General features: G+C 43.5%; 1 protein-coding gene across 1 annotated transcript; it reads right to left on the minus strand.

Annotated features, from left to right (window-relative positions):
• Positions 1-7,324: 7,324 nt before the first annotated feature.
• On the minus strand, positions 7,325-26,617 carry heg1 (heart development protein with EGF-like domains 1). Its single transcript, XM_030080258.1, has 15 exons — positions 26,147-26,617; positions 19,742-20,822; positions 18,557-18,629; positions 18,094-18,526; positions 17,382-17,495; positions 16,765-16,887; positions 15,194-15,297; positions 15,031-15,089; positions 13,928-14,088; positions 13,078-13,212; positions 11,536-11,578; positions 11,397-11,434; positions 11,144-11,231; positions 9,328-9,505; positions 7,325-8,319 (listed from the first exon to the last, which is right to left on the minus strand). The coding sequence occupies exons 1-15, from the start codon at positions 26,451-26,453 to the stop codon at positions 8,176-8,178; spliced, it is 3,081 nt and encodes a 1,026-aa protein (XP_029936118.1). The 5' UTR covers positions 26,454-26,617; the 3' UTR covers positions 7,325-8,175.
• Between the last annotated feature and the right edge of the window lie 149 nt (positions 26,618-26,766).

Here is a 26,766-nt window from a genome sequence, read left to right on the forward strand (position 1 = left end):
ATTGAGCATATATACTACATTATAGATTATACAAGCTGTAGACTGTGGCTGATGATGCATGCATAACTTTTTTTTTTTTTTTTTTGTATAATCTGCTGTTTTTCAAGGTAACTGGGGAACGTATTGCTTCATTATGACACTGCAGTGATTTATGTGAGGCTCAAATAAAGACTGATATCAGGTTAAAGCTGCTCTAAGTGGAAGAAAAAGCCTCAACTTGTAAAATAATCCAACATATTTAACATATTTGGTTTTTCATCTGTTCATCAATATGGTCCTCAAAGTTTAATGGTTTTAATGCGGTCCAGCACAAATGCAAATACAGTCAGCTGCAGGGTGTGTGTGTGTGTGTGTGTGTGTGTCTTCTCTTCTTCATGCTGATGAAGGACGGGTTCTAATTGGACCTTTGACAGTCATTTGGTGCCAAACAAACACAAAATCCACCACATTTGATCAAAACACATCTTACACTGTTTGGACTCTAGGTCACACACATTTCTGTCACACACACACACACACACACACCGATCACATCGATGTGGAGGCACCAGTCTCAATTGTAGGAGGTGGCGTCGGCTGACTGGACTTGACCGGGAACTTTACATCATTTCCTGCCGTGCCGTCAACACAAAAAAACGATTTGAGTGCCGTCCAGACGTCGGCCGCCTTCCGCCTGAACACGGTCTGACCGACGGCCATGTTGATCGTGGTGCCGCACATTTGCAGGGTGGAGAAGGTGTAGGTAACCCTGGCATCCATGGCAAATTGCAGGTAGAAGGTATAGGACAACAAATTAAATTGACTCCAGAGTTCGTAGAGCAGGTAGAGCAGCCCCTGGATGGTCCCGGTGATGGTGACCCTCATCTGACTACGAAACCTTCGAGAGGAGAGAGACGGGCTGCCGCCGCCGCCGCCGCTCATCGCCAGGCTCCTCATGTGTGTGCGCAGGTAGTGCACGGTGGAGAAGCTGGAGAACGAGGTCACACACAGGCAGAAGGTGGCGTAGACTGTGACAACGCCATAACGCACCAAGCACACAAGGTAAATTTCAACGCTAACCCCAGAGCTTGTACCATTGACGTAAACAGAATTGCTGTTATTGCCCCACATTATAAACAGTGAAGTAGACATCATCGTATCAAACAAAGAGACGCTGCGGTCGAGAAACAGAGCGGTATAGATGATGGATCTGATGTTCTTCTTCACCCACATGGAGATGGCTCGCCGGGCAGGAACTATCTGGGTGCGGTAGTAGAAGTTGAGCCAAACGTAGGACGTCATGCTCATGTACACAAGGTATCGCGCCATCAGCCAGAGCACAAAAGCAACATCACGGTTCCTGGTCACCTGAAGCACACAGTTCATTATAATGATGCAGATAAAATAATGAATCTTGCCCCAAACCAGGAATCCCAGCAGGGTCTTTAGAGGCTGCTTCAGCTTTTGTCTGCCGTGCGGCGGGAAGATGAGGCTGCATGCGAAGAAGACGTTCACCGTGAGGCTGAGGACGATCGGAATGATGTTGGTGAGCAGCAAAGCCAAGTCGCTCATACCGATGATTTTAGTGGCCATCTCTAGCTCAGCAAAGTCTAAGCATCCAAAGGTGCTCTGGTGCGTCTGTCTGCCTTTGTGTGCCGTTCAACTCAATGCAAAACAAAACTCTTATGGCAAATGAGCTCTAATGAGCCAGAACAGCCCTACCCAAATAATTAAAATGAACCGAGCCAACAGGACGGCGTAGCAGGTAAGGTTGCAGATCAAGGATCATTAACACCCTAGCAAATTTCTCAAAAAGCTTGTTTGGTTTATGTGTGATGCAAAAAAGAATTGCTCACACTTTTCAAGTCAAATCATTAGTAACCAGTGTTGGGGTAACATGTTACAAAGAAATATAAGGCATTATTGTTCCTAAATTCAGAAATAAAATTACAGTTATTGATCAATTATGTCATTACTTGTGTTACATAAGTGCTTGAGTCATCTGCGTAATGGGTGTATGGAAAAAAGTCATGAACCATGCTTATTCTGAGACTTTTGCTAGAGTTGGTGCAGGAGATTGGACAAAAATAGCAGAGCAGCCTACAGCTTTTGCCAGGTGGAGCAGATATGCACTGTGCTTTGAATTTGTTGCGCAAAAGGACAAGAATGTGTTGGTAAAAGTGTAAACTGTGCCCTGATGTTGTGTGTGTGTTCCTCACCCCTTCACCAAGCTTCACACAGTGAGGTTGGCAGTGCGGGAGAGATGGGATCAAGTCACCCATGGCAAGTCTCAAGTAAGTCTCAAGTCTTAACCTTCAAGTCTCAAGTAAGTCTCATGTCTTAACCCTCAAGTCTCAAGTAAGTCTCAAGTAATTTTTTCTTGGGCAAGTAAAGTCAAGTCAAGTCAAGTCAAGTTCAAGTCAAGTCACATTATTACAGTCTTACCTGCAGAATCCGGTCTTAATAAAAAGAAAATCTAAGATATTAGTAACTATCAAATAATATCATCGGCCAATTGAGTTAACCTGTTTAAAAAATATGACTTTTTGCTTTATTGCTCTATTTTATTGATCTGCTTTCCTAGCGTCAATCAGGCCCTACATGTCATGCACTAACTCACCAATAGTCAGTAAGAGACTATAAATCACACACAAACCATCTCGTATCCAGGCTTGTATCAAGCTAACGTTAGCTAAGCTGATTATCGAATAACAGGGTAATAGGCTATTAGCTAATTTACAAGCATTTACTCGGCAGAACGGCTCTTCAAATGACGGACCGCCAACATGATGATGACCGTCTGATATGAGGGGCATGTTTCTCCAAAACGTAAGGTAGGTAGTAGAGAGGGCATGACTGATTGACAAGGTCGTTATCCAATCATTACACCATTCCCAGCGTGCGCTCGTATACCAGGTAATATTACAGGCTAGAGATATTTATTTTATATTTTATATTCAAACTGAAAACATGAAATGAACAACAATCAAGTCATTCAAATCATTGTGTCTCAAGTCAAGTCCCAAGTCTTAAACTTCTAAGTCCAAGTTGAGTCTCAAGTTTTTTATTTTTTGTCAAGTCAAGTCACAAGTCATTAAAACAGCGACTTGAATCGACTCAAGTCCAAGTCGCAATGACTCGAGTCCCCATCTCTGGGAAATAGTGAGGACACTAAAGACCCAGGTGCACCAACTTGATGTAATAGTCAAGATCTGCCAGTTTTACATGTTGGATGTTCACCAGAAACTAATCCCAGGCTCCACCACAGACAAAGTGAAAAGCTCGTCTGTGACTCTTTGCCACATGACCAAACTTTCCACAGAGTTTCAGGATTTTATTTGAATCTGTTTGACAGTTAGAAACATTTTCATGTGAAGCCACGCCCACTGTCACAGCCCACTTTGACCAATCCACGTGAGAAATTAATCAGTTCTTCCTTTGGCTGTGATCAACCTTTCTACCAAGTTTCATGCAAATCTGTTGATGACTTATTTAGATATGCGGCTAACAAACCAACAAACAAACATTAGGCAGACGGGACAGAAAACGTCCTCTGTCCTGCATATTTGATATATAATCACTTTTGTTTTTTTGCAGAGACTTATATGCTGCCACTCAAACATTATTTAATGTCTAAACTTCCAGCCTCTAAAACTCATACAGGTAAATATGTTTACATATCTTTCAAAATATACAAAGCTTGCAAAAGTACTAAAAAAAACAGTATTTGTACTGGACATGCAAATGGAATTCAGTCAAAACATTTTGGACAGTGGACATACCTTTTCTTCCATTGTGCCAAATATCAAAGACATAAAGGGGACAAATAAAAGCATGAGACTTGAAAGACATTCATCACTTTCTATTGGCATAAAACATTTTTGTGCATCTAACACCTTCACCTTGAGAGTCTAAATCCTTCACTAACGCACGCTCCATCATCAGACTTTGACCTGAGCATTAATAAGAAACAAAATCATGAACGTCTTGCTTAATATCTTCAGGTGATGCAGACAAAAAAACCCAACAAAAAAACGAAGGGAATGTGCCTGAGTTTTTTCCATGGCTGTCTGCCTCAAACTAAAGCAAGGTGCCTTTAACTACAACAGTGGTGCATTTTCATATTTAAGCATTTCAACGTGGACTCTTCTTTGTGACTTGCTGCTGATGAAGGATGGATTCCTCCACACAAGTGGTGAGAGCTAGGCAGATGGTTACACGTCAAAAATCAAATTAAAAAATGAGACTATATCAAATACAAATATCACCTTACACTTTCTAGACCTGGTTTCAGTCCTAAATGTGTCCGTCACTCTGGGATCACAGTGATGTGGAGGCAGAGGTGTTAACAGTCCCGGCTGTGGAATTTAGTGTCGACAGACTGGACTGAAGTTTCCCGTCATTTCCTGCCGTGCCGTCCACACAAAAAAACGCCCGGAGTGCCGTCCAGACGTCAGCCGCCTTCTGCCTGAAAACGGCCTGACTGACGGCCATGTTGACGGTGGTGCAGCACATGTACACGGTGGAGACGGTGTAGGTGACGCAGGGGCTGATCAACACGGAGAGGTAGTTGAAGCCGAGCAAATCAAAGAAACTCCAGAGTTCGTAGAACAGGTAGAGCAGCCCCTGGACGATCCCGGTGACGGTGACCCTCACCTGACCACGAAACCTTCGAGAGGAGACAGAAGGGCTGCCGCCGCTCGTCGCCAGGCTCCTCATGTGTGTGTGCAGGTAATGTGCGGTGGAAAAACTACAAACCATCATCATGCACAGGCAGAGGCTGCTGTAGACCAGGATGATATAATTCTTATATACACTGTAAGATTCATGTGTGGCATCTCCCATCCATGTGCTGTTGACTTCACTGACGTTCCTGTAGGTGTCCAGTATCGCAACCTGTGCGACATCCACAAGGGTATCAAACAAAAAGACGCTCCTGTCGAGAAACAGGACTGTGTAGATGATGTATGTGATGTTCTTCTTCACCCAGATGGAGATGGCTCGCCGGGCAGGAACTATCTGGCTGTGGTAGTAGAAGCTGAGCCAAACGCAGGACGTCATGCTCGTGCAGACGGTGTATTTCACGATCAGCCAGAATGCAAAATACACATAGAAGTTGCTGGACACTTGAAGAGTGCCGTACATTAGAGGGAGGGAGATCAAAAAAATAATCATGCACCAAACCAGAAACCCCAGCAGGGTCTTGAGAGGCTGTTTGAGCTTCTGCTGGCCGCGCGGCGGGAAGATCAGGCTGCAGGCGAAGAAGACGTTCACCGTGAAGCTGAGAGCGACCAGGGGGCTGTTGATCCAAACGAAAGCCACGTCGCTCATTTCGATTCTTGTGAAGGCCATTTCTAGTTCATCAGACATCAGCACCCAGAGAGAGCGATGCCTCTGTCTGCCTGTGTGTGTGTGTGTGTGTGTGTGTGTGTGTGTGTTGTCCACTTCACTCTAAACATGACTCTCATAGCACACCAGGAAACTAAATCTAATGGGCCACGACACCTTATGCAAACACCTCCATCCACAAAGGAAGGAATATCAACACAACGTAGCTCCCTGCCTGTTCATACAGCACACACACACACACACACACACACACACACACGGACTCACCGACCACACTCATCTGCAGTGGTGAAGCTGCACAGTGCAGAGACTAAACTTATGAACATTAATAAGTGTTAATAAGACTATATAAGTGCAGTAATAATAGCATTATAAACATGTGTATTGTTAGATTATAAGACATTTATGAGCACTTATCTTTTGTTGCAAACATTAACATATCAGCCAAATACAAAAAAAAAAAAAAAAAAAACTGATTATTACCTGTTTTTATGTGCATGCAATCACATGGCTCCTTCAAAATAAAAGACTCCCGCTGGTCCTGCACCTGGAAAGCATTTAATGTGAAACAGCAGCATTTGCGTGGAGTAGGCCATGGGTCAATGTGTGATTTTGGTGGTATTGCATGGTGGTACATGCACACACACACACACACACACACACACACACACACACACGTACATAGTATAACCATGTATGTATTAAATTGTTGGTTATGAATCTCTACTGTGCTCCTAAATTTCTCCGCATGCTCCTTAATTTAGGAGAGCGCGCCCAGGCGGCTTCAATGCGCGCCCCGACGGAGCCTCGCCACGCACATGGTCGGACTGATACCGGGACGCCGCCGGAATGGACTGAGTATATTACTCATCTAGACTGTTTAGAGGAAAGACTGTTTTAATTGGACACTTACGCCAGCACGTTTTATTGTTTTATCATAAGCCAGCAGCTGTGCTATATTTTTATTTTTAATATTTTATTTGCCCAATCTACCTTGTCAATAAATTAGTTTACACATAGTTCCACCTCTGCCTCTTGTGTGTGTGTGGTGTGACCCGGGGATTTTACTCAATCAGTACAACCTTGTGACACGTCCACTTGGACACATGTGGCTCCACCTCCCGAATGAACTCGCCTATAATATAATATATAATATGTATATAAAGCCAACTTGCTTTAGCCTCAGTAGAACCCCTGAGAAAATCTACCTCCCTCTCTCCATCGCGGGTTTAGGATTTAGGATTTAGGATAGCGCAGCCTGCCCTTAAAGGCACCTGGCACACTGATTGGTTTAACTGGCGTAACGCCCAAAACACGCCTATGCATAATATAGCGGGTAGCGCAGCCCTGCGTTCCAATACCCATACTACCATACTATTTAGTAGGGAAAAAAAGAATTAGTATGTCCCAATACATACTAAACTACATACTTTTTAAGGGCAGCTGCAGTACATACTAAAAGTAAAAAGTATAAGTATGCGATTTGGAACGCAGGGCAGGTGTTTTGCGGATAGCGGGAGGTGCACAAGATAGCAACTTTTACGGGAGAACGCCTCTTCCTAAATCCCAAATCCGCAAATAGCGGGTTTAGGGAGTCTGGCGCAAGATAGGGCCCATATTCTCCTTGGGGAAAAAAGTGAGCATAGAACTGTCAATAAAAATAACCTTATTCAGTACTTTTATTTTGATATGTCGTGCTGTATTATTTTTCATACTGGTGATGCTTTTAAATATTTGATCATTTGCAATGTAAAATATATTTTGTCAGACAGTTTTTTTTTTTTTTTTTTTTTTAACTGATCTCTCCTGCTGTATACTACTGAGTAGATGCCATTAATGTCATTCTCCAGTTCATAAAAAGATAAAAACATGTGAGCCACCTTTGCGAAAGATCATTTAAAGATTAGAGATCAATTAAAAATAATACATATTCTAATTTGTCTCCACAGCAGAACAAAAAAAGGTGCAATTCATTCCAGACAGGCTGCAGTGCAACACTTTTATTTAAATAAACATGTCTGACTAAAACGCCAGAATCAACATCACTCTGCAATCAACAAGAGAGGAAAACTGTCGCATAAAAATATTCCATCTACAAATTATCAAACTAATTATGATACATCTTTACATACAATCACTCGACGTGGTATAAGTCCTCTGATCCTTCAGTCACAGATATTGTGTTAAATTCCATGCGTGCACACAAACACACACACACACACACACACACACACACACACATGCAGTCTTCACACCAGAAACCATAAGAGGCACACACACACACACACACACACACACACACACACACATAAAAACAAAGTCACTTCAGTGTGTGTGTGTGAAACGTCCATTATGCTACATATCAAAACAAACACGGGGAATAAATTAACACCGGCGTCAGAGCGAACGTCGCTTTCCATCTGCGTAAAAAAAAAACTTTGATGTGCATCTGACACCTTCAGTGGTTCTGTTGGCGCTCCACCCGCCCGCCCTCTGACCCGGAGGGGAAATCCATCACACCTTTGGCAGCTTGGAGCGTCACCTGCTCTCACAGCAGCCGCAGCGACATTTCCATGTTTTGACACTTAAGCGTGTGGTCATTCAAAAGCAGGCTCACATAAAGCATGCACTTACACAACATGCAGATACACACACACACACACACACAGATTCACGTCTATATTAGTGTGTTTCCCCCTGAATACTTGTGGTGCAGCACATCCATCGCAAATGCAAATCCAGTTCAACTTCATCACGACACGACAGGACAGGGGAGGGTACGGGCCAGAGGAAGTGTGTGTGTGTGTGTGTGTGTGCGTGTGTGTGTGTGTTGTGGGGCGCCGGCCCTCAGAAGTAGTCTCTTCTCCGTGAATCGTCGCTGATGAAGGATGGGTTCCACTGCGCCGGGTAGATGCAGGAGTGGCGGGAGCCGGGCAAACCGGTGAACGGGTACAGGCCGTTCCTCTCCAGGTCCGAGTTGCGTAACGCCGGCTGAGAGAAACCAGACGGAGGAGAAGAGCATCACACATCAGAAGCTGCTGACTCGTGAGCTTTTACAAAGAAGAAATGCTGCCTCTTATTAATTAGCCTGGGTCGCAGATTTCCTTCAACCTGCCCATGAGGCTCTGAGAAATGATCTGTTGGCAAATACATTTTTGTGGCATTTCTGCTTCATTCAACAGCGACAGCACAGAGACAGGAAAGGCAGGGGAGAGAGAGGCGATGACATGCAGCGAAGGCCTCAGAAGGAGAGTAAATCACATCATATTATACAGATTCTTTGGACAATGATATGATATTTGCCGATGTTACAAAGTCAGACACGATACGTTTTCGATCAGATTCAATTCAGAGGCCGATGATTGATATGAGACAATGTCAGTGTTTTGGGCAAAATCCCCTTTTCCTGTCTTCCCCAGACTGAGACCAGATGTTGGACACCAGTTTCTCCTCTGGACGTCCACTAGTTCAGTTCCTATGGGTAGCATTTCATCTTAGCTTAGCATAAACACTTAAAGTCTATGGGAGTCGTTAGCCTGGCTCCAACAAAGTGAAAAAAACAAAACAAAAACCTTACAGCAACTCTGAACCTGTCTGATTTCCACAGTGAATCATGTGGACTTGAAATACATGTCTTTTTTCACTTTGATAGAGCTAGGCTAACGACTCCCATAGACTTCAAGTGTTTATGCTAAGCTAACACGCAATGCTACCCATAGGAAACGAACCCCTGGACGTACAGAGGTGAAGATGGTGTCCAACATCTCGTCTCCAAGGTGTCTGAAGTCTAAAAAAGGGGATTTTGTGCAAAAAGTTTGGAGTATTCCTTTAAAGTGACTGATCATCTGCATCCATGTGCAAATAAAACTAAACATTCTCCGAAGACAGACGGAGGCAGAGACAGAGCGTACACGTGGAGCTGTGGATCGAGGCTTGCAGTGTGTGTGTGTGTGTGTGTGTGTGTGTGTGTGTGTGTGTGTGTGCGTGCTGCGTGCGTACAGAGTAGTAGATGTCGGTCATCTGCAGCAGGTTCTTGGTGCTGCCGTTCTCCTGCATCTCGATGGTTTCGCGGCCCCACTCCATGGACACGCGGCTGCTCTTGGGGAAGTCGGTGTACGGGGACATCTGCAGGTCGCCGCTCTTGAAGATGATCTTGTTGATGTCGTTCTTGTCTTTCCTGGGATCACAGCACATGTTGTTCACTGATTCTTGAGAATTTGGATAAATCATGTCCCACTAACAAAAATGCCATTTCTGCTGGAAATTTACAACATTTTAATGAATAAAGAGAATCAAGGGCATAATCAGGGGGTCCTTTGCACATTTGTAAGGTTCTTTTATAGGTTTATTTTTAATTTGTATTAATTTAATGATTATATGTTGGCCCATGCCCTACAAAACCAGTTGTCCTCAGATAGGAGATAATCATTTCAACTTGATTAAAACAACAAAAAGTAATAATTTCATTGAATAATATCTTTACCACATGAAAGAGTACATCATAATATGTATTAAAAACTACAAACGATGGGTTTTGAACAATATTTACTATTATTTTGTGGTTGCTCAAAATGTGTCCCAGATATTCGTCACCACCGTCAGAAATTTATTTAAAAAATAATAATAATAAAAAAACTACAAGGTCAATTACATTCCTGAGGAGCCCTTTTCAAACCTTCAGCTCTACTGCATGCTTCAAGACCGCTCAGGCTCCTGGAAGTTTGCTATTTTCTCTTAAATCTCTTCATATTTTTGGACACTGCTACTGTCACAACCATAACATGTCAACACCGTCACTTCTGTATAAAAAATATTAGATTAGATTATGGAATAAATGTATACTTTTTAAGAAGAGGTCTGATGCAGGTAGCAACAGGAGGGAAACAAGCTGGCTAATGTGAACAAGTCATGCGTATCATGTGATCATGTTAATGAGGCGACTGTCACCACCGTCAGAGGCAGTTATATTGGTTTTAAATGAATATGCTTACAATATGTTTCTTTTGTGCTGTTGAGTTATTAAAGTAATAGTCTCTTTAATACAAAATATGTTTTTCAAATAAAAAAAAAAAAAAACATTACAGTGACAGTGTTGACAAAAACAAAGTAGCCTAATAACTGGAAAAACCTATTTTATGAAAAAAATGCAAAATGAGGAGGTTGCACCGGTACATTGCTGAACAGCCAAGACCTTGGCCTATAATGATATACCTTCAGATTTTTTCATAATTAAAACCTGTTTTATCCAAATTCCCAAGAATCAGTGTGTTAAACTCTTAAGCTCTTCGGCAATCAGTTATCAATGATTAGATGTTGGTTATCAAACTATCAGGTCATCACCGCTCTAATATTAGAATATTACAGTTTGTCGAGAACTTTATTCACAGCCTGGCTCCTCCTCCTTTATTTTGCTTTGACCAGAAAACACCGACGAAACCCCGAACGCTGACCCTGAAGACGCTTCTAAACAAATTACTCGCCATTTTCTCCTCTGTCCTGTTGTTATTCTCCGTCATCATTACAGGCCTGTCCTTTATACAGTGAGATTTGCCGTGTGTGTCTAACATCCTTCATCTACTCTTTAAAAAGAGTGAAAAAACGAGCTCACATTTCTCATTTTCCGTTCCTATTTCTTATAATTTCACTTTATTTTTCTCTTGAGAATTCGAGCAGCTGCAACTGAATGAAACTCTCTGCTTCTGAAACTGATTTTCACATAAAGAATATTTTTTCTTTCGATCCAGTCGTGCATTAAGATATTTCATGCAGCGTTGTGAGTTTTGCTCAACGTGGTGTTTATTTCCAGCCTCCTCACCTGCAGCAGGTGACGATGAGGGCGATGATGAGGATGAGGAGCAGGCCGCCCCCTGCAGGCGACACCACCACTGCAATCAGCTTGTAAACTGCAAAAACAGGCGACAAATTAGGGACAACGCGTTAAATAACGCAACTTTATAGCCTCGAGTCGCCGTCAGTAAGAAACACTGCAGAGAAGAAGTCAGCGCGGAAGCTTGGAGGTTTGAAAGCACTGCATTTTTCAAATTTGGGGATTTTTCAGCGGCACTTACAGTTTCCACAGTTGAAGCCTCCGAATCCAAACATGCACCTGAAAGTGGAAATAAATTTTTTTTTAAAAAATGAAGTGTCACGGTGGGAGCAGGACTTTGAATCAGTGCCAGTGAAGGGAAGAAAAGTCTGGATGCTTACTGGACACAGGTGCCGTTCTCCAGCTTGTATCCGTCTCCACACTCTGAAACAGACAGCAAGCAAACAGAAATCAGCCAAAGACACAGAACGCCGGGCACAGAGGTTCAACTGGAGCTCCACACGCGACAAAAAAAAAAAAAAAAAAAAAAAATCAAAAACATTTAGAGATTAGGAATCCGGAAAAGCTTAAAAAATTAAAAACTTAAAAAAAAAAAAATACTTTGTGCTTGTTTGTGCTAAGTTAAGTCCAGTTTTGCCCTTTCATTAACGACTACACGCCACCACTCACAAACATCTGGTCTTCTTTTAATCCACTCTTTCATTTCCTCCCTTCTAAATTACTGTAATTCCCTCCACACTCGTTTACAGCTGGTTCAGATTAACACCAGATTATTACTTTACACAAGTTGCAGGTCCCATAGTACCCCTGCTCTCTCCTGCCCTCTACTCGCTCCCTGTAAAACTTCAGAATAAACTAATCGACTCTATTGATTACATATAAATCAATACCAGTTCTGTCTCCAACCTCCTTATTATTTTCTTTTTATTTCATTTTCTAAATTTTTGTTTTCATTTCAGTTTAGTTATAGTTTAGTTCGCCCATTTCGGTTTAATTTTTACTGTTTACAGTGTTTAGTTGTATTCGGGTTTTTTGCAGCACCGGCGCCTCCTCCTGCGTTTAGAACACAGTATCATTTCAGTTAGTTTTCATTCATTTTTTTTTTTCTAAAGTCTAGTTTTTATTTTTAATTCTAGTTAACTAAAATGTTTTTTTCACACCTCATTTTATTTTTTTGTTTAGTTTTAGTTTTTCTACAATAACCTTGTCCCTGATATTTTGTTTTGCTGAATCTCTGGACTGTTTCAAGCAGCTTCTTTCCACAGATCTCTACTGAAGGTTTCTGGAAAGACTTCGGATCTCCACTCAGTGTCTCTTGCTCAGCTCCACCTGTCCAGTCTGATGCCGCTCAGCTCAGCAGCTCTGCCATAAACTCTGCCTTTTAACAAAGTTTATAATGTTCAGTTTGTGTTGACATGGTGCAGAATGTGTCCCTTTAATTCTGTGTTTATTACTGAGGTTGTAGTTTGCAGAGGTTTTGTACTGGACTGCATTACACTGAGAGGGGTTTCTGATTTTTTGTCCTCCCTATTCATATAAATTAGGGGGGACAGAATAGTGGAAACAGCTGTCAGTAAAGTGCAGCACTAACTATGAGCTCAATGTCAAACACAGAAGTGAATGAACACCTCTGTTACCGTGACAACAAGAAAACCTGAGAATTACAGGCAGCAGGAGAGGAAACTTTACGGTACAACAGTTGGACTGGATTAGATTAGATTATACAGGAGGGCCCGATAAAGTGGCCACTGAGTGTATATGTCCTCTACGTCTGTACCTTTTTCTTTTTTTGTTCAATTTGTAAATGCACCTTTTTAAAAGAGCTGCATCAAATATAAAGCTTTATTTACTTACTTATTCCTTCCCTCAGCCCTAAACTACACACACACACATACACACACACACACTCAGAGGCGGCTCACCGATGCAGGACAGGTCCTCGGGGTTGTGTTTGTAGTACCCCTGCAGACACTGGCAATAGGCCGTCCCGCTGCTGTCGGTGCAGGTGGAGCGCTCGGTGTCACACGGCGTCTTCTGGGCCAAACACAGGCTCTCCACTGGGACACACACACACGGAGAGAGAGTGTGTGTCAACGTCAGTCATTAACAAATTCATCCAACCAAGGAAATGTAGATGGACATTTTCAGCCTCCTATTGAAAACCTTTTTTTTTTTTTTCTTTTGGTGATGACAAATTTTAAACAAATGAATGTAGTAAAATAAATAGCAGTGGTTATTTTTTTTATTTTTATTTTTTTAAATTCAGAAATAGAATAAATAAGGGATGTGTGATCACTTGTTAGTTTTTTTTTTTTTTTTTTTTTTTAATGTTTGTGACCCTAAACACACCAGCTCTCACTACTCATGTCATGACTTCTCTGTCATATTTTGAATTACGGTGGTGATTATTTTGTCACTGGACATGGAAGCTCATCATCATAATTTATGGTGGTTTATCATCGTAATACTCCTCTATAATATTCCTATAAAGACCTCTGTCTGTGTTACTGAGCCTGTAAACCTTAACTGCACTTGATTTTGTTTTTTTCATCTTTTTTTTCAGCAGTTAAACAGGATTTTTGGTCCACATGTGGTAAAACAGCACCCTCTAGTGGCTGTAAACGATAAATCAGTTCATTTTGAACAGCAGAGATGAGCCGTGTGCCTTCAGTTGTGCTGTTTCACTGTTTATAAATGTGTGAAAACGGTTGGTGATGATGATGATGATGATGATGATGGTGTGTGTGTGTGTGTGTGTGTGTGTGTGTGTACCTTGGTAGGTGAGCTTGTGGTGCAGCACCATCCTGCAGTGGGCCGATGACGAGCTGCAGTTGCTGAGCGACATCTGGATGCTGTTGAAGACCTCGGCGCTCGTCACCTCGGTGGAGACGGAGAACATGTTGACGGCGGAGATGTGCAGCCCGTCCTCCTCCCTGTGGGGAGCAGAGAGCGGATCAGCGCTCGGTGACCGGAAACATCCGGAAAACCTACGAGTGTTCCCACCTCCTTCCAGTGGGAATCAGTTTGTTTGAAGAATTTTCTTGAATCGAGTGTCATTTTCTTGATCTTAGAGGCTGACCTGCATAAATACTTGCGTCCAGGAAAAAAAATCCTGAGACAAGTGAAGCTGCACTGGACTCAAGTGGGATTATCTCATCCCACTGGCAGATTTTTTTTTTTACCTTGACTAAAAAAAAAAAACAAAAAAACAAAAAACAAAAAAAAAACACGAATTTAACTTCAAACTTGAATTTCAGATCGAGATTCTTTGCACTGCACTGAAAAAATGTCCATCTTAAACCCATTTACTCTCTTAATATTCTTGAAAACATCGAAAAATAATGCAGAAAACGAAGCACTCTTTTTTCTAATCGAGTCTCGCTTGTTTCTGAAATATTTTTTTAAAGAGTCAGCTTTGAAAAAAAAAAAGGCCAAACAGGCAAGAATAAATCCACTAATATCGAGAAAACACCGCCTGATCGAAGAAAGTTCTTGAAACAACTCGATTTTCAGAGGAAACAAGTGAAATTCTGTCACCCTGTCGGCAGATATTTCACCTGTTAACCTAAAAATGAAGTTTCCTGACTTAATAATAGATTCATACGAGCCAAGCTGATGTTTGGGCGTCGAAGACAAAACCAAATGCCACCAATTGAAGGAGATAAATATAAAAGTATAAGCTCTACTTCCTTACAATGTTTGCACACAAAGTGGGTGGAGGAGAAGTCATGCAGGGACATTTTGAACGCTGTAATATTCCTGTTGTAAAATTAAATTAAAAGAAAAAGGTGAATACAAAAGCAAAGAGATCCTTACATCATTTACCGCTCATGTGTGTTATAATGTCAGAAACAGCGTCGAACGGAGGAACTTACTCAGAGTTACTCAGAGTGGAGCGGCTGTAACCGTGCAGAACCGACAGGGAGGCGTTGAGCTGCGGAGAAGACGGGAGTAAAGATGGAGAGGAAATGTGAGCATGTGTAAAACAGCTGCTGGACTCTTTTATTTTTTCCTCCACAAATCAGCGTCTCGTCTCACCAGCTGGATGATCTCCCTCTGGATCTCGTGCACGATGACTCTCCTGAACTCCACGAGGTCGTGCGGCTGCCGGTTCACGCTGAACGTTCCCAGAAAGGTTTTTGCTGCAGCGGAGAAATTTACCGTCAGAGCCAAAGTCCCAGAGAGCAGAGCGACAGACGAGCCGGCAGCGAGTAAAAGTTATATTGCTTTGAAATGTGAATATAATGCAATGAATCTGAAATACTGCCATAAGAGGAATACTGTGAAATACTGCGTGACAAAGAAGAGAAAATGACATAAATAATGATAACAATATAATAGCAATTATTACAAATTAATTAAGCTATAAACTGGAAAAAAAATAATGATAAACTATGATATATGTGTGTGTATGTGTATATGTATGTATATGTATATGAGCATATATGTATATATATATATGTGTGTGTGTGTGTGTGTGTGTATGTATATGTATGTATGTGTGTATATATATGTATACATGTATGTATGTGTATGTGTATATATATGACATTTTTTAATGGTAACTTAATGGTATAGCACTGTATAATGTATTTCTTCACTTTTTCGTCTGTTTTGTCTTTGATTTTATTTTCAATTTCATTTCTTATGTGGACCTTGTGTCTGAATAAAGATTCAATTATGACAGTTCACAGTCGGGGAGGACAGATAAAGCAGAGCTGGTTTTGGACTGATGTCATGGTGTATTTCAGCCTCGTGTTTTGTCTAAAATCGTTTCACTGAAGTTTTTAAAGAAAGTCATTACATGTGCAATGAGCCGCCTTAACCCTGACGTGTGGCGGTGACCCCACACGCTTCCATGAGTGGGTCAAAGATGACCTGCATAAGATTTAATGTATTTTTTCAGTCATTTATTCGGTCTACAAAACACCCACCTGACCTGGAATACTGTTAGCAAGCTGTTCAGAATAACCATGCAAATTTAAAGTTATTATTATTACTGACTAGCTAGCTGAGCTGCATGGTGTTAGCTGGCTATCTAGAAAGTTTGATTTGATGATTAAAAAAAAAAAAAAAAAGCTGTGGTGATAAATGTGCAGTGTTATGCATTTGATATCAATTTAGTGTTGTGAAAGAGTTCCAGCAGTAAAAAATGTATAAATACAGTATTGATATTAATGATGTGATATGTTATACTATATGAAAATAATGTGAAAAACAGTCCTGATAAGTGGTTACACTGCTGATGTCTGAGGCGTCACACTGTTCTGTGCACACGGGTCAATTTTGACCCACTTACAGAAACTTGGGGTATCGATACAAAACATCTATTTTCTTAAAAAGTTCAAAAAGTGAATAAAAAATTTTAACCTAGATACCTAGAGCATGAAAAGATGAAATATTTTCATTGCAAAGATTTTGTAAACACACAACACTCTGTGACTACGGGATAATAACAGAATCAATATTTAGTGATTTCTGATCTAACTTCTGGTATCCGGCCCAAAGACAAAAAGAGAAATACACAGAGTAAGTAAGACTGATTGATTGATTGATTGTTGGACTGATCGCTGTATTGATTGATTGACAGCAGAGTGCGTTGGTCTTGCCTCGGGTGCAGGTGCGTCCGTCGTGCAGGTCGAAGCCCAGCGGACACTTGCAGCTGAAGGAGCCTTGCGTGTTCACACACCTGGAGCCGGGGGGGCAGGGGTCCTGCTCACACTCATTTGCATCTGCACACACACACACACACACACACACACACACACACACACACATCATGTAAGAATGAGCTGTTCAAACTGTAAAGAGCAAAGAGGAGCGGCAGAGAGGGATTTAAAGTGAAGGCCTCTGTGATGAAGTGCAAGCAGATTACAAGACCATTAGAGGATCAGATAAACTCTTCTTATATAACAACAGCCAAACAGCCAATTAGATTAAATTTAATATCGTGTCTTTAACTATGCAGTTGCACCACAAAGTATTTAATTCCCTATTTTTTTTTTTTTTTACTCATTATGATATTCTGATCACAATAACTCTCTTGCACTCATGATGGTCTTGTAATGCGCTTTTGAGCACCACAGAAACATCATGGATTTACTTTTTTAATAATAATAATGATAACAATCACACTGTCTAGTAAACATTAAATAAATAAATAGATGAAGGTGTTATGATGACGATGATGATGTTAGGTAGCTGACAGGAAGCCAGAGGCGCTCACCCTCGCTGCAGTTCAGTCCCGTCCAGGCCTGCAGACAGCGGCAGGTGAATTCGCGGCCCTCGTGGCTCACACACATCCCTCCGTTCATGCAGGGGTTCGGTGCACACGGGTTTCCTGGATTTTTGGAGAAAAGAGCGAAATACAGAAATGGGCTATGACTTACCTTGGAAATGCATTTCACTGGAAAAAAAACAAACTTAAACCAATGTTTTGGGCAAAATCCCCTTTTACTGACTTCCCCAGACTGAGACAAGATGATTGGTACGATTTTCTCCTCTGCACGTCCCGTGGTTCAGTTCAGAAAAAAGGGTATCTTGCCCAAAACGTTTTAGTATTCCTTTAGATAATGTTTGAAACAAAGTAGTAATTCAGTATGGTATAGGATGAGGTTCATCATGTGACCTCCATCGGTAAATCGGTAGCTTAAAATGGATATTTACATATGCATATTTGTTCTCCCTCCTGTGCAGCTAGCGATGTACACTTTCACATCGGTTTCAGCCTTAAAAAATATCAGTGAGGACAGTGTATCTTTACTGATGTACTGTATTATCATCGCCATTAAGATTGGTATCGTTATATTATCCAAAAAAAAAAAAAAGATGTCACAGCATCACCCAACACTGTTTGTTTGACAGCAGACTAGTAGACTAGTAGTAACAGGACAGCAAAATGATCACTTTATGTGAAGGTTGAGCATTGAACTACTGACTTGGTGGTGCCTTGGTGGGCTGAAACTCAGTGGGTGCTGTTGTCACCGCCGGCTCCGTGGTCCCCCTGTCGGTCTGCTTCCTGGTGATGTGAGGGGCCGCGGTGCTGCGGGTTGGGGTGCTGGGGCTGGAGGTGGCGGTGGTGGTGGCGGTGGTGGTGTGCACGCCGCGGGCCATCGTGACCCCCTGAGTAGCCGTGCTCACCTCTGGCCGGTGGACGGTGACGTTCACAGGACCGGCCATGCCCGTGGAGGGGCCCTGGGTGTGGCTGGGTGACAGGGGCTGAGCGGGAGCCGCCGTGGAGGTCTGCTGACCCAGAGTGGAGACTGTAGCAGGGGGTGTGGTGATGGAGTCCAGGGTGGGCGACCCCTGGGTGGGACTGCTGCTGCCACTGCTGCTGCTGCTGCTGCTGCCGCCGCCACTGCTGCTGCTGCTGCTGGGCTGGGGAGGGGAGGTGGAGCTGGCTGGAGGAGGGGTGGGGGTGGAGGCAGTGGTGGCAGCGGCTTTGAAGGTCTCCTCTTCCTCTGTTACCTGAGACCTGTTAAGGAGTAAATGAACAACTGTCAGTCAATCAGTCAAACAGCTTGTTTCACAGTTCAGGTTGTGCCTCGGTTTTTAGCCACGGTTTGGTTTGAATCGTGCTTTGGCTTGAAAATAATCAAACGGACACCAGTTGATTTCTTCTTAATGTAAACAGAAACCAAAAATTCATCACATGAGGTTGAATGGGGCCAATGCTCTGTGGAGCTTTGCGGCAGAAAGCCTTTGTATGAAGCTTGTGGAAAAATCAGTTATTAGGCCTAACATTATAAATCAAAAATAGAGTCCAGTGTTCATTGTTCAACATTACTAATGTGTTCACCATAATTTCACACCAATCTGAAGCAACTTACAATTTAAGAGCAGCGCTGAAAAATAATCACTTCACCACTGAGGGACTTACAGAGCCATGTTTTCAGTTTGGGTAGATGATTACACCTGTAGTTTCAATGGCTACCAGAAAGTGCAGTTGGGGATTAATATTAATACACTAAGTTTTTAGGTTTGGTTTGGTTGGTTTGGTGGGTTTGTTCAACTGGTCAAGGGGTCAACATAGAACATAGACACCAAAATAATCCGTGAGGCCCCTGTAGATATTTGGCTTCGGTACCCAGTGCTAACTCTTTAAGCATGCAAGCACTATGTTGAGTAACAGCTGACTTCTTGAAAATCTGTTATCACTTCAAAAGCTCTAGATCAGGGGTGTCAAACTCGTGCCATGGAGGCCAAGAGGCTGCAGGTTTTCATTTCAACCAACAACTCCACTTTTCATTCCTTGGTTGGAATGAAAACCTGCAGCCTCTTGGCCCTCCATGGCACGAGTTTGACACCCCTGCTCTAGATATTAGGCAACTAAATAATGTGTGGCCAAGTGTGACGGTTTTGTTAAGCAGATTGGTAAAACTTTGAAAATTTGCACAATATCATACCAAAAGAGAAAGTAGCCAGGACTACTTTTCCTATTTGCACAGGAAGTTAAAGATGTGGGTGATTTGCTGCTAAAATCACTGCTCACCTGATAAATATGATGTTACTCTCGTGAAATTGTTCCAAAAATAAACTTGGCTGCATTAATCGGTCTTTTGTTGCATTATTTCTGGTGAAACTAACCTGTGTGCAACAGTGACGGGTGTGGTGGTGAGGAAGACCTCGGTTGACGACACCGGACCGTCTGTCTTGGGGATGAAGGGCGGCTGACCGGACAGGAATCTGGTCAGAGAGTCGTCCAGTTCAGTGATGCTGGTTCTGACCGTTGGGAGCGCCGTGGTCAGACCCGCGCCCACATCCACCTCTTCGGTCTGGGAGGAAACCCTTTCTGTGCCTCCCTGGGTCCCACTGCTACTGGAGCTCAGGCTTCCGGTTGAAGATTCGGTGGATGTCCCAACACTGGAACCCGAACCCTGGACCGTCCCTGAGACGTTGGCAGGCCTGCCGTCAGGAGAAACGCCAGGAGGTGTGGATGAAACTGACATGTCCGATTGGTCCGTGCTGGTTCCCGTCACCCTGAGAGGTGGGGTTGAGTTGGGAGTCCCTTCGGACGTTGAGGCGGGTTGATCCTCGGTGGAATTTGGACGTCCCGTTAAAGCATGGGTTCCCCTAGACATGCCTGGGCTCTCCGTCTCAGAAAAGGTCCGGCTGAAAGAGTGGGTGAGGTGAGGGTCTGAACGGGTCGTATCCCTGTCATTGGCACTAGTGGACGGGACACTGTTGGTATAGTCCTCAGATTCCGTACCCCTAACTGGGACGCCCCAGGTGGAGGGGGGCTGACGGGAGTTGGTGTCCTCTGTAAACACGGAGGAGGTGCTGTTGCCTGATGTGGATAGAGTCACGGACAGCAAGGTCCTCTCCCCGGCCCGGCTGACGGTGGTGGAAAAGTAGGTGCTGTCGGTGCGGACGGGGACGCCGAGGGCTGTCGAGGAGGCAGAGCCCGTGGCATCTCCTAGCCTCAGGCTGCTCTCCGGACTGTCCCGGGGCAGGCCGCCCTCTTCAGTCACCGTCCAGGGTCTGGGCTCCACGGAAAAAGCTGGGGAAAAGTCGGGCAGCCGGTCCGGGGTGGGGAGGTCCTCCCAGTCAGTGTTGCTGGGCTCAGTGGTTGCTACGACAGTGGAGACGAAAGGCTCAGTGGACGGGCCTGCGGTCTTCTCTTGTGACCAGCTGTTTGTTTCTTGCAGGGTTTGCGTCTGCTCAGTGGCTGTGGAAAAAATAAAACAATGTCTATTAAGAGTGGGGAAAACAATCATAGCATATATGCATCGCGATACATTCTTGGACAATTCTGCATTGATGCAAGATGCTCAATAATTAGACTTAAAATAGTAAATTTATTTCAACACTGGCATGGGTCCGATACTCTTCGAAAAATGTCCAAGTAAGTTCCGTGTTAATTTTAAGAGGCATTTGAGTAAAGGTAGAACAGGGAAAAGAGCAATTCACCAAACGCATACATAGACCTCGCTGTTCATGCTGCTCCTTTTGGTTGAAATTCAATAAAATCGAGTAAATACACCAAGTTCTGGAAAAAACTGAATTGCATCGATGATCATTCATGATCGTAATCTAATCAAATCACCAAGACCCAAAAGCTTCCAATCCTTAACAAACAGTATCGTTATATTCCTTGTGACTGGCTGTTCAACACACTCTGAAGTCTGTTATTTATGTGTCACATCAAATCATAACACTCCACTTATAACATTAAAGTCCTCCCAGTTTTACCAATTTCTAATCAAATTAAGTGATTACACATTAGTTACTGAACACAATTCCCTTGGTCTCATTACTTAAACTTGTAATAATTTAAAAACATTATGTTATATTATATTAGAGGGAGTCTCTCACTATGGAAAGACAAGCATCTTTAGAATTATTAAGATGCCTTGATGTGATTTATGTTTGCTAGGAAATCACCTCTACCCTGGACTTCAGCACGGTTTCTTAAAAAATGTTCTTTAACCAAGTGAATACTTCCATTTCTGCTTCTCCTGCCACTAGAGGGCACCCCAGAGCCAGTGTGTGCCTGGCCTGTGTGTGCTGCAGCAGGGGGAAGATGCTGTCAGAAGTGGCTTGCTGCGGATGTAATGACTTTGGGTGGAGAACAATTGGCAGCCAGGCCCGTCTCTCTTAACAAAGGCCTGAGGCCCTAAATATGGCGGCGGCCGTGCCTGTTGGGAATCGGCTATTTCCTTCCTAAAGCTGAGTGAGCACAAGGCCTGGTGGTAGAAAACTGTCACTGTGGATGTGGGCGTCCAGATAACTCTCCATGCTCAGCGTCTGCGGACAGTGTTGAGCTTTATAAACGACCCAAGCAGAAGTGTGAATATACATTTTCCTATACAACAGCAGTAACTACCGAAACCTTAATCTAACCTAATAATACCCGCTGCCAAAAGCACATAAGACTGTTTCTTCATCTTTAGTATCGCAGAGTGAATCATATTTTCATTATCCCATTACAAATTACATAACAACTTTGTTTTCTTGCAGTTTGCTTATACTCTAGCCACCACAGAGGCTGCCAAGACGTGTGTTTGATAGCAAGCGTGTGTGAGAAATGATCATCACGCCGAGCCAGTCGGGCTCCAGGGAAAGGGTGTGGTGTTCCTGTGTGAATGTGTGTGTGAGAGACAGAGGCTCTCTGACTGTCTCTCTCTTGCTCTTTTCACAGCCCTGATGCTGCGCTGTCAGACGGCCTGAGAGCTGGCCGGCCTCCAGCGGCCCCGGGACTGGAACAACAGCCCCCCGAGGATGAGCCGTCCTCGGCGCTGGACGGCATCCTGACAGCCAACAACACACAGCGACCGGCGGCCACCATCCAAACCCGGCGGAGGGGGAGAGTTCAGCTGCAGAACAGCCGGTCTGCAGGGAGGCTGCGGAGGGAACTGGGCCACTGGCCTCTGTTTCTCACCCTCACTTCCTCTGCACGTCTCCCTCTCTCTGTATTCTTTCATTCTCTCTCTCTGGGACCCGGTCCGAGTAACCAAACTCAGACTGGAACGTGCTCTTGGCAGCGGCCGGCGGGACGCTCCCAGGTCCAGCTCCTCTGTTGTTTATCTCTCAGAGCGCTCTCAGCCGTCAGCACGAGCTCCGTCACTGTCCTCCCCCCGACACACACGCTGCTGTGCTTCAAAAAACTCAAGTTTGGCGCATCGGTTTCAGGCAAATACCGATTTCAAGCAAGTGCAGAGTGTTCTGCATGTTAATCAACAGGGATGACAGTGGGATGCAGGAATGTTATGAAGAGAAAAGGGGCGAGACTGTGTTGTCTACGCGCCAGAGAGATGTTTTTGTCCAAGAGATTTCTCTTGGCCGGCGCTGCTAAATGTGACGGCAAATATTGAGCTGTGTGTGTGTGTGTGTGTGTGTGTGTGTGTGTGTGTGTGTGAATCACAGCTACGTTCAGAGGCTTGTTACCAAAAGAGTCCCTGGATCAGCCGGGGGGGATTCTGGATGTGGAAAGTGAATGAATTGTGGTTTTTCTGCTTCCTCAACAGCACCTGAGCCCTTGAGCAAGGCATTTAACACTGTGGTGCACTGTGGGCAGCACCTCGTGTGAATGTGTGAAACTGTACAGAGGAGAAGCAGGTTGGTGCTGGAATACAGTTTTGTTTTTTTTTTGTTTTTTTTTTTTAAAAGGGAGATCTTCATGTTGTTTTGATATTGCAACATTAATGAGTCATCTACTATTACACCACTTTTACCGGAATATATTTTTTAAAAATTCACATTTATTTAATAAAGAAGCTATTTGTTTTGTGTACGTTTGCATGAGAGCAGTAGTAGTAGCACAATAATAACAGTAATAAGAGTAATATTAGCAGTAGCAGTAGTAGTAACAGCAATAGCAATCCAATAGCAGTAATAATAGTGGCAGTATTTGGTATCAGGTGCCAATACCACAATAATATTTTTAGGATACTGGCATTGAAAGACATATCTATTGCAGAGATTTGAATGACATTTTTAGAAATTATTTTATTTATTTCTTTATTCATTCATTCATTTATTTAGCCACTTATTTGTTTATTTGTTTGTTTGTTTGTTTGTTTGCCTGTTGCTCGTAGTTGCTGAGGTAAATAAAGGCCTGTTTTATTTTGCCTGTGTCAAGTTTACCAACAGCTGCACAGATGTGAGTATTACTGCCTGAACGTTAGACTGCCAGATGAGATTTATATCGTCCAGGGATGAAACTCTCCCTCCTGGCTCTGGTTGGGTTCAGCTTCAGCCAGACAGTCTGGAGAGTTTATTAAGTGTCTTCTTGCTCAAGGACTCTTTGGCAGGAGCACCAAACCTGACTCGCCGCCCCATAACCACAACTTTATTTTACCAAAGAAAACCTCCCCGTTATCTCCCTGCAGTAGAAGTAGAAGTACTGTTCCTCTGCTGGTATGTGACTGCAGTAGAAGTAGAAGTACTGTTCCTCTGCTGGTATGTGACTGCAGTAGAAGTAGAAGTACTGTTCCTCTGCTGGTATGTGACTGCAGTAGAAGTAGAAGTACTGTTCCTCTGCTGGTATGTGACTGCAGTAGAAGTAGAAGTACTGTCCCTCTGCTGGTATGTGACTGCAGTAGAAGTAGAAGTACTGTTCCTCTGCTGGTATGTGGCTGCAGTAGAAGTAGAAGTAGTGCAGTAAAAATGTCCTGCAGTAAAAGTCCAAAGTGTCTCATGTCAAATGTCCTGGCAGTAAAAGTGACTGAGCTCCTTTTTCCAAACAGTAACTGTGTTAGCTGGGATCTTTTCCATGCAGTTAGAAAAGGAGGAGAGAACACGCTGCACACTGCATGCTTTTAAAGGGGCATTACACTCAACTGAGGTGAGGACCCTGTAGACTGAACCGACACACGTGACCTGTGGAATAAGCAGCATCATATGATTCCCCTTCTCATCTTTGCTGACTGAGCTTTTATTGATTATTTGTTCTTTGTAATGGATTGGATTTAAGTACGCAAAAAAGCTACTCAGTTACAGTAGCATGAGCAAATGTAATCACTTATTAGAGACATCTTTCTGATTTACTGAGCGGCACAATCCACATCCCAGTTATCTTAAAGCCTAAAAACAGATGCAACTCCTCGTCTGTGACTGGTACAGATTTTTACAAACCAAATAACAAATAAGATAATGGCTTGTACCTTTATGCACCCCAGTACTGCCAGTAAAGCACACTTGAACTACATCCATGTGCTGCCAAACTCCAGGCCTGTGACGCAGCTGCCCGACTGCGATGTAAAGTCACCGCATGGCTGCTGTGACTCACCTGCACATGTGGCACCTGTGCAGCAGATTCACACTAAAACATGAATAGATGTTCGGTTGGGTTAGGGGCCCCTGATGTGGCCTCGAACTCCTAAAACAACTGGACCGGGCGGGTTTTGACTTTCAAAACACGCAAGACGGAGTTTCTCACAGGTTTATCAGCAAAAATGTGTAAAATATAAAACTGACATGAAAAAAAAAAAAAAAATCGTGATGAATAGGTATTAACTTTTGATAGAAGAGGTACTAGAAAAATGTGCCTTTTACTGCCAGAGGTACAAAGGCCAAACCTTTGTCCCACAGAGGAATGTCAGTATTAATACTCTAAATTATTCTGGTAAATTAAAGGTGTGCAAATTATGAATTGCACCATTAGAAAAACTACGGTCAATATCGGCAAACTGTCAATCAGGCAATTTCTGATCTTTGTCTGCTCCATCTCAAGGTGCCTGCAACTTTTTAAAGGCCAACAAATACATGTGAAAATAACTCTACACTTATGGGAATATAAGTCTGCATGAACTTTTTTTTTTTTTTTTTTTTTTTTTTTTTACATTTTTAGACCTTTACAACTGAATTTAAGATATGAAAAATGCTACATTTGACTGAGTTTAAGACATTCTGGGGCCTCCCTCAGCCAGGTTCAAGCTGCTTGCTATAATGTGGATTATAAATGTATAAACACCGTATGCCAGCTTTATCATGTGAACCACAGAGGAGGAAAGATGAGCCTCGTAAAGACACTCTGACACGACTGCACCACCTCAAGATGAGCAAAACCTGTGTGTCCTGTGGCGGCAGGTCTGGCACCTGAACTCACCTGGACATGCAGCTCAGCAGGTGAATACACTTCCTCTCAGAGTGTATTCATTCATCATTTTCAGCCATTTCCCCAGCAGCCTGCAAACTTTGTGTAGATTTATTTTGTATTGGACAAAAGATGACTGCTATCCTTAAAAACAGCAATCACTATAATCTATTTGAAAGGTTTTATGTGGTATTATAGTGTCACTGTGGTAATAAACAATTAATTAACTAACACCTGCTACCTTGCGGTGATTTATGATATTCCCTTCTTATTGTAACAGGTGATATTTCTGCACAGTGTTTTAGTGGTTATAAAAACAGAAGCTGGCCTGAACGTCAGAGCCGATATGAAACTGGCACTTTGATGGCCACTTTTACAAATTTAACTCCACTTCGCACCGCACACACACGCACACACACGCACGGACACACACACTCTCCCCGCCGTGTGCTTACCCAGGTTTCCGGCAGCAGCAGTGTGTGTTTCAGCAGTGTGTGTGTGCGGGACGTCTCCTCCGCTCGGTAACAAACTCTCGCTGGAGTGTGAAGTTGCGGCGGTGAGGACTTTGTTTTCCGCGGCTCCGGCTCCCTCCGTGCCGGCTGGCTGATGGGAATAATACTGATAATATCCTCCCGTTACCGGATCCCTGCTGCTCCTGCGGTCGGTGGCGGTGTCGGTGTGCGGCGGGGTCCACGCACCGAGGGGCCCCGGTGAGACCAGCAGGAGCAAACCGAGGACGTGATTCAAAAACCACGTTTCCATGTTTTTTCAAGACCTGGAAGCGGCCGCCGACGGATTCCGAGTGCAGAGCGAGTGGAGACCGGGGAGCCTCCCGGGGCCAACATGGGAAGAGCCGCCGTGGCTTTTAATGAAGTCCCGGAATAAAAGAAAAACCGTGCAGAGGTCCGGCGGAGGTCCGCTGGGCCGGACGGCGCGGAGCTGTGGGGAGCAGAGAGAGAGAGCAGGAGGCTGTTATCACAGCGCCGGGGCTCCTCCCACACACACACACACACACACACACACACACACACACACACAATGATAGTGGTTTCCATCCAGTCCCGCTATTCAACAC

This window comes from Myripristis murdjan, chromosome 21 (assembly GCF_902150065.1).
Source record: "Myripristis murdjan chromosome 21, fMyrMur1.1, whole genome shotgun sequence".
NCBI lineage: Eukaryota > Metazoa > Chordata > Actinopteri > Holocentriformes > Holocentridae > Myripristis > Myripristis murdjan.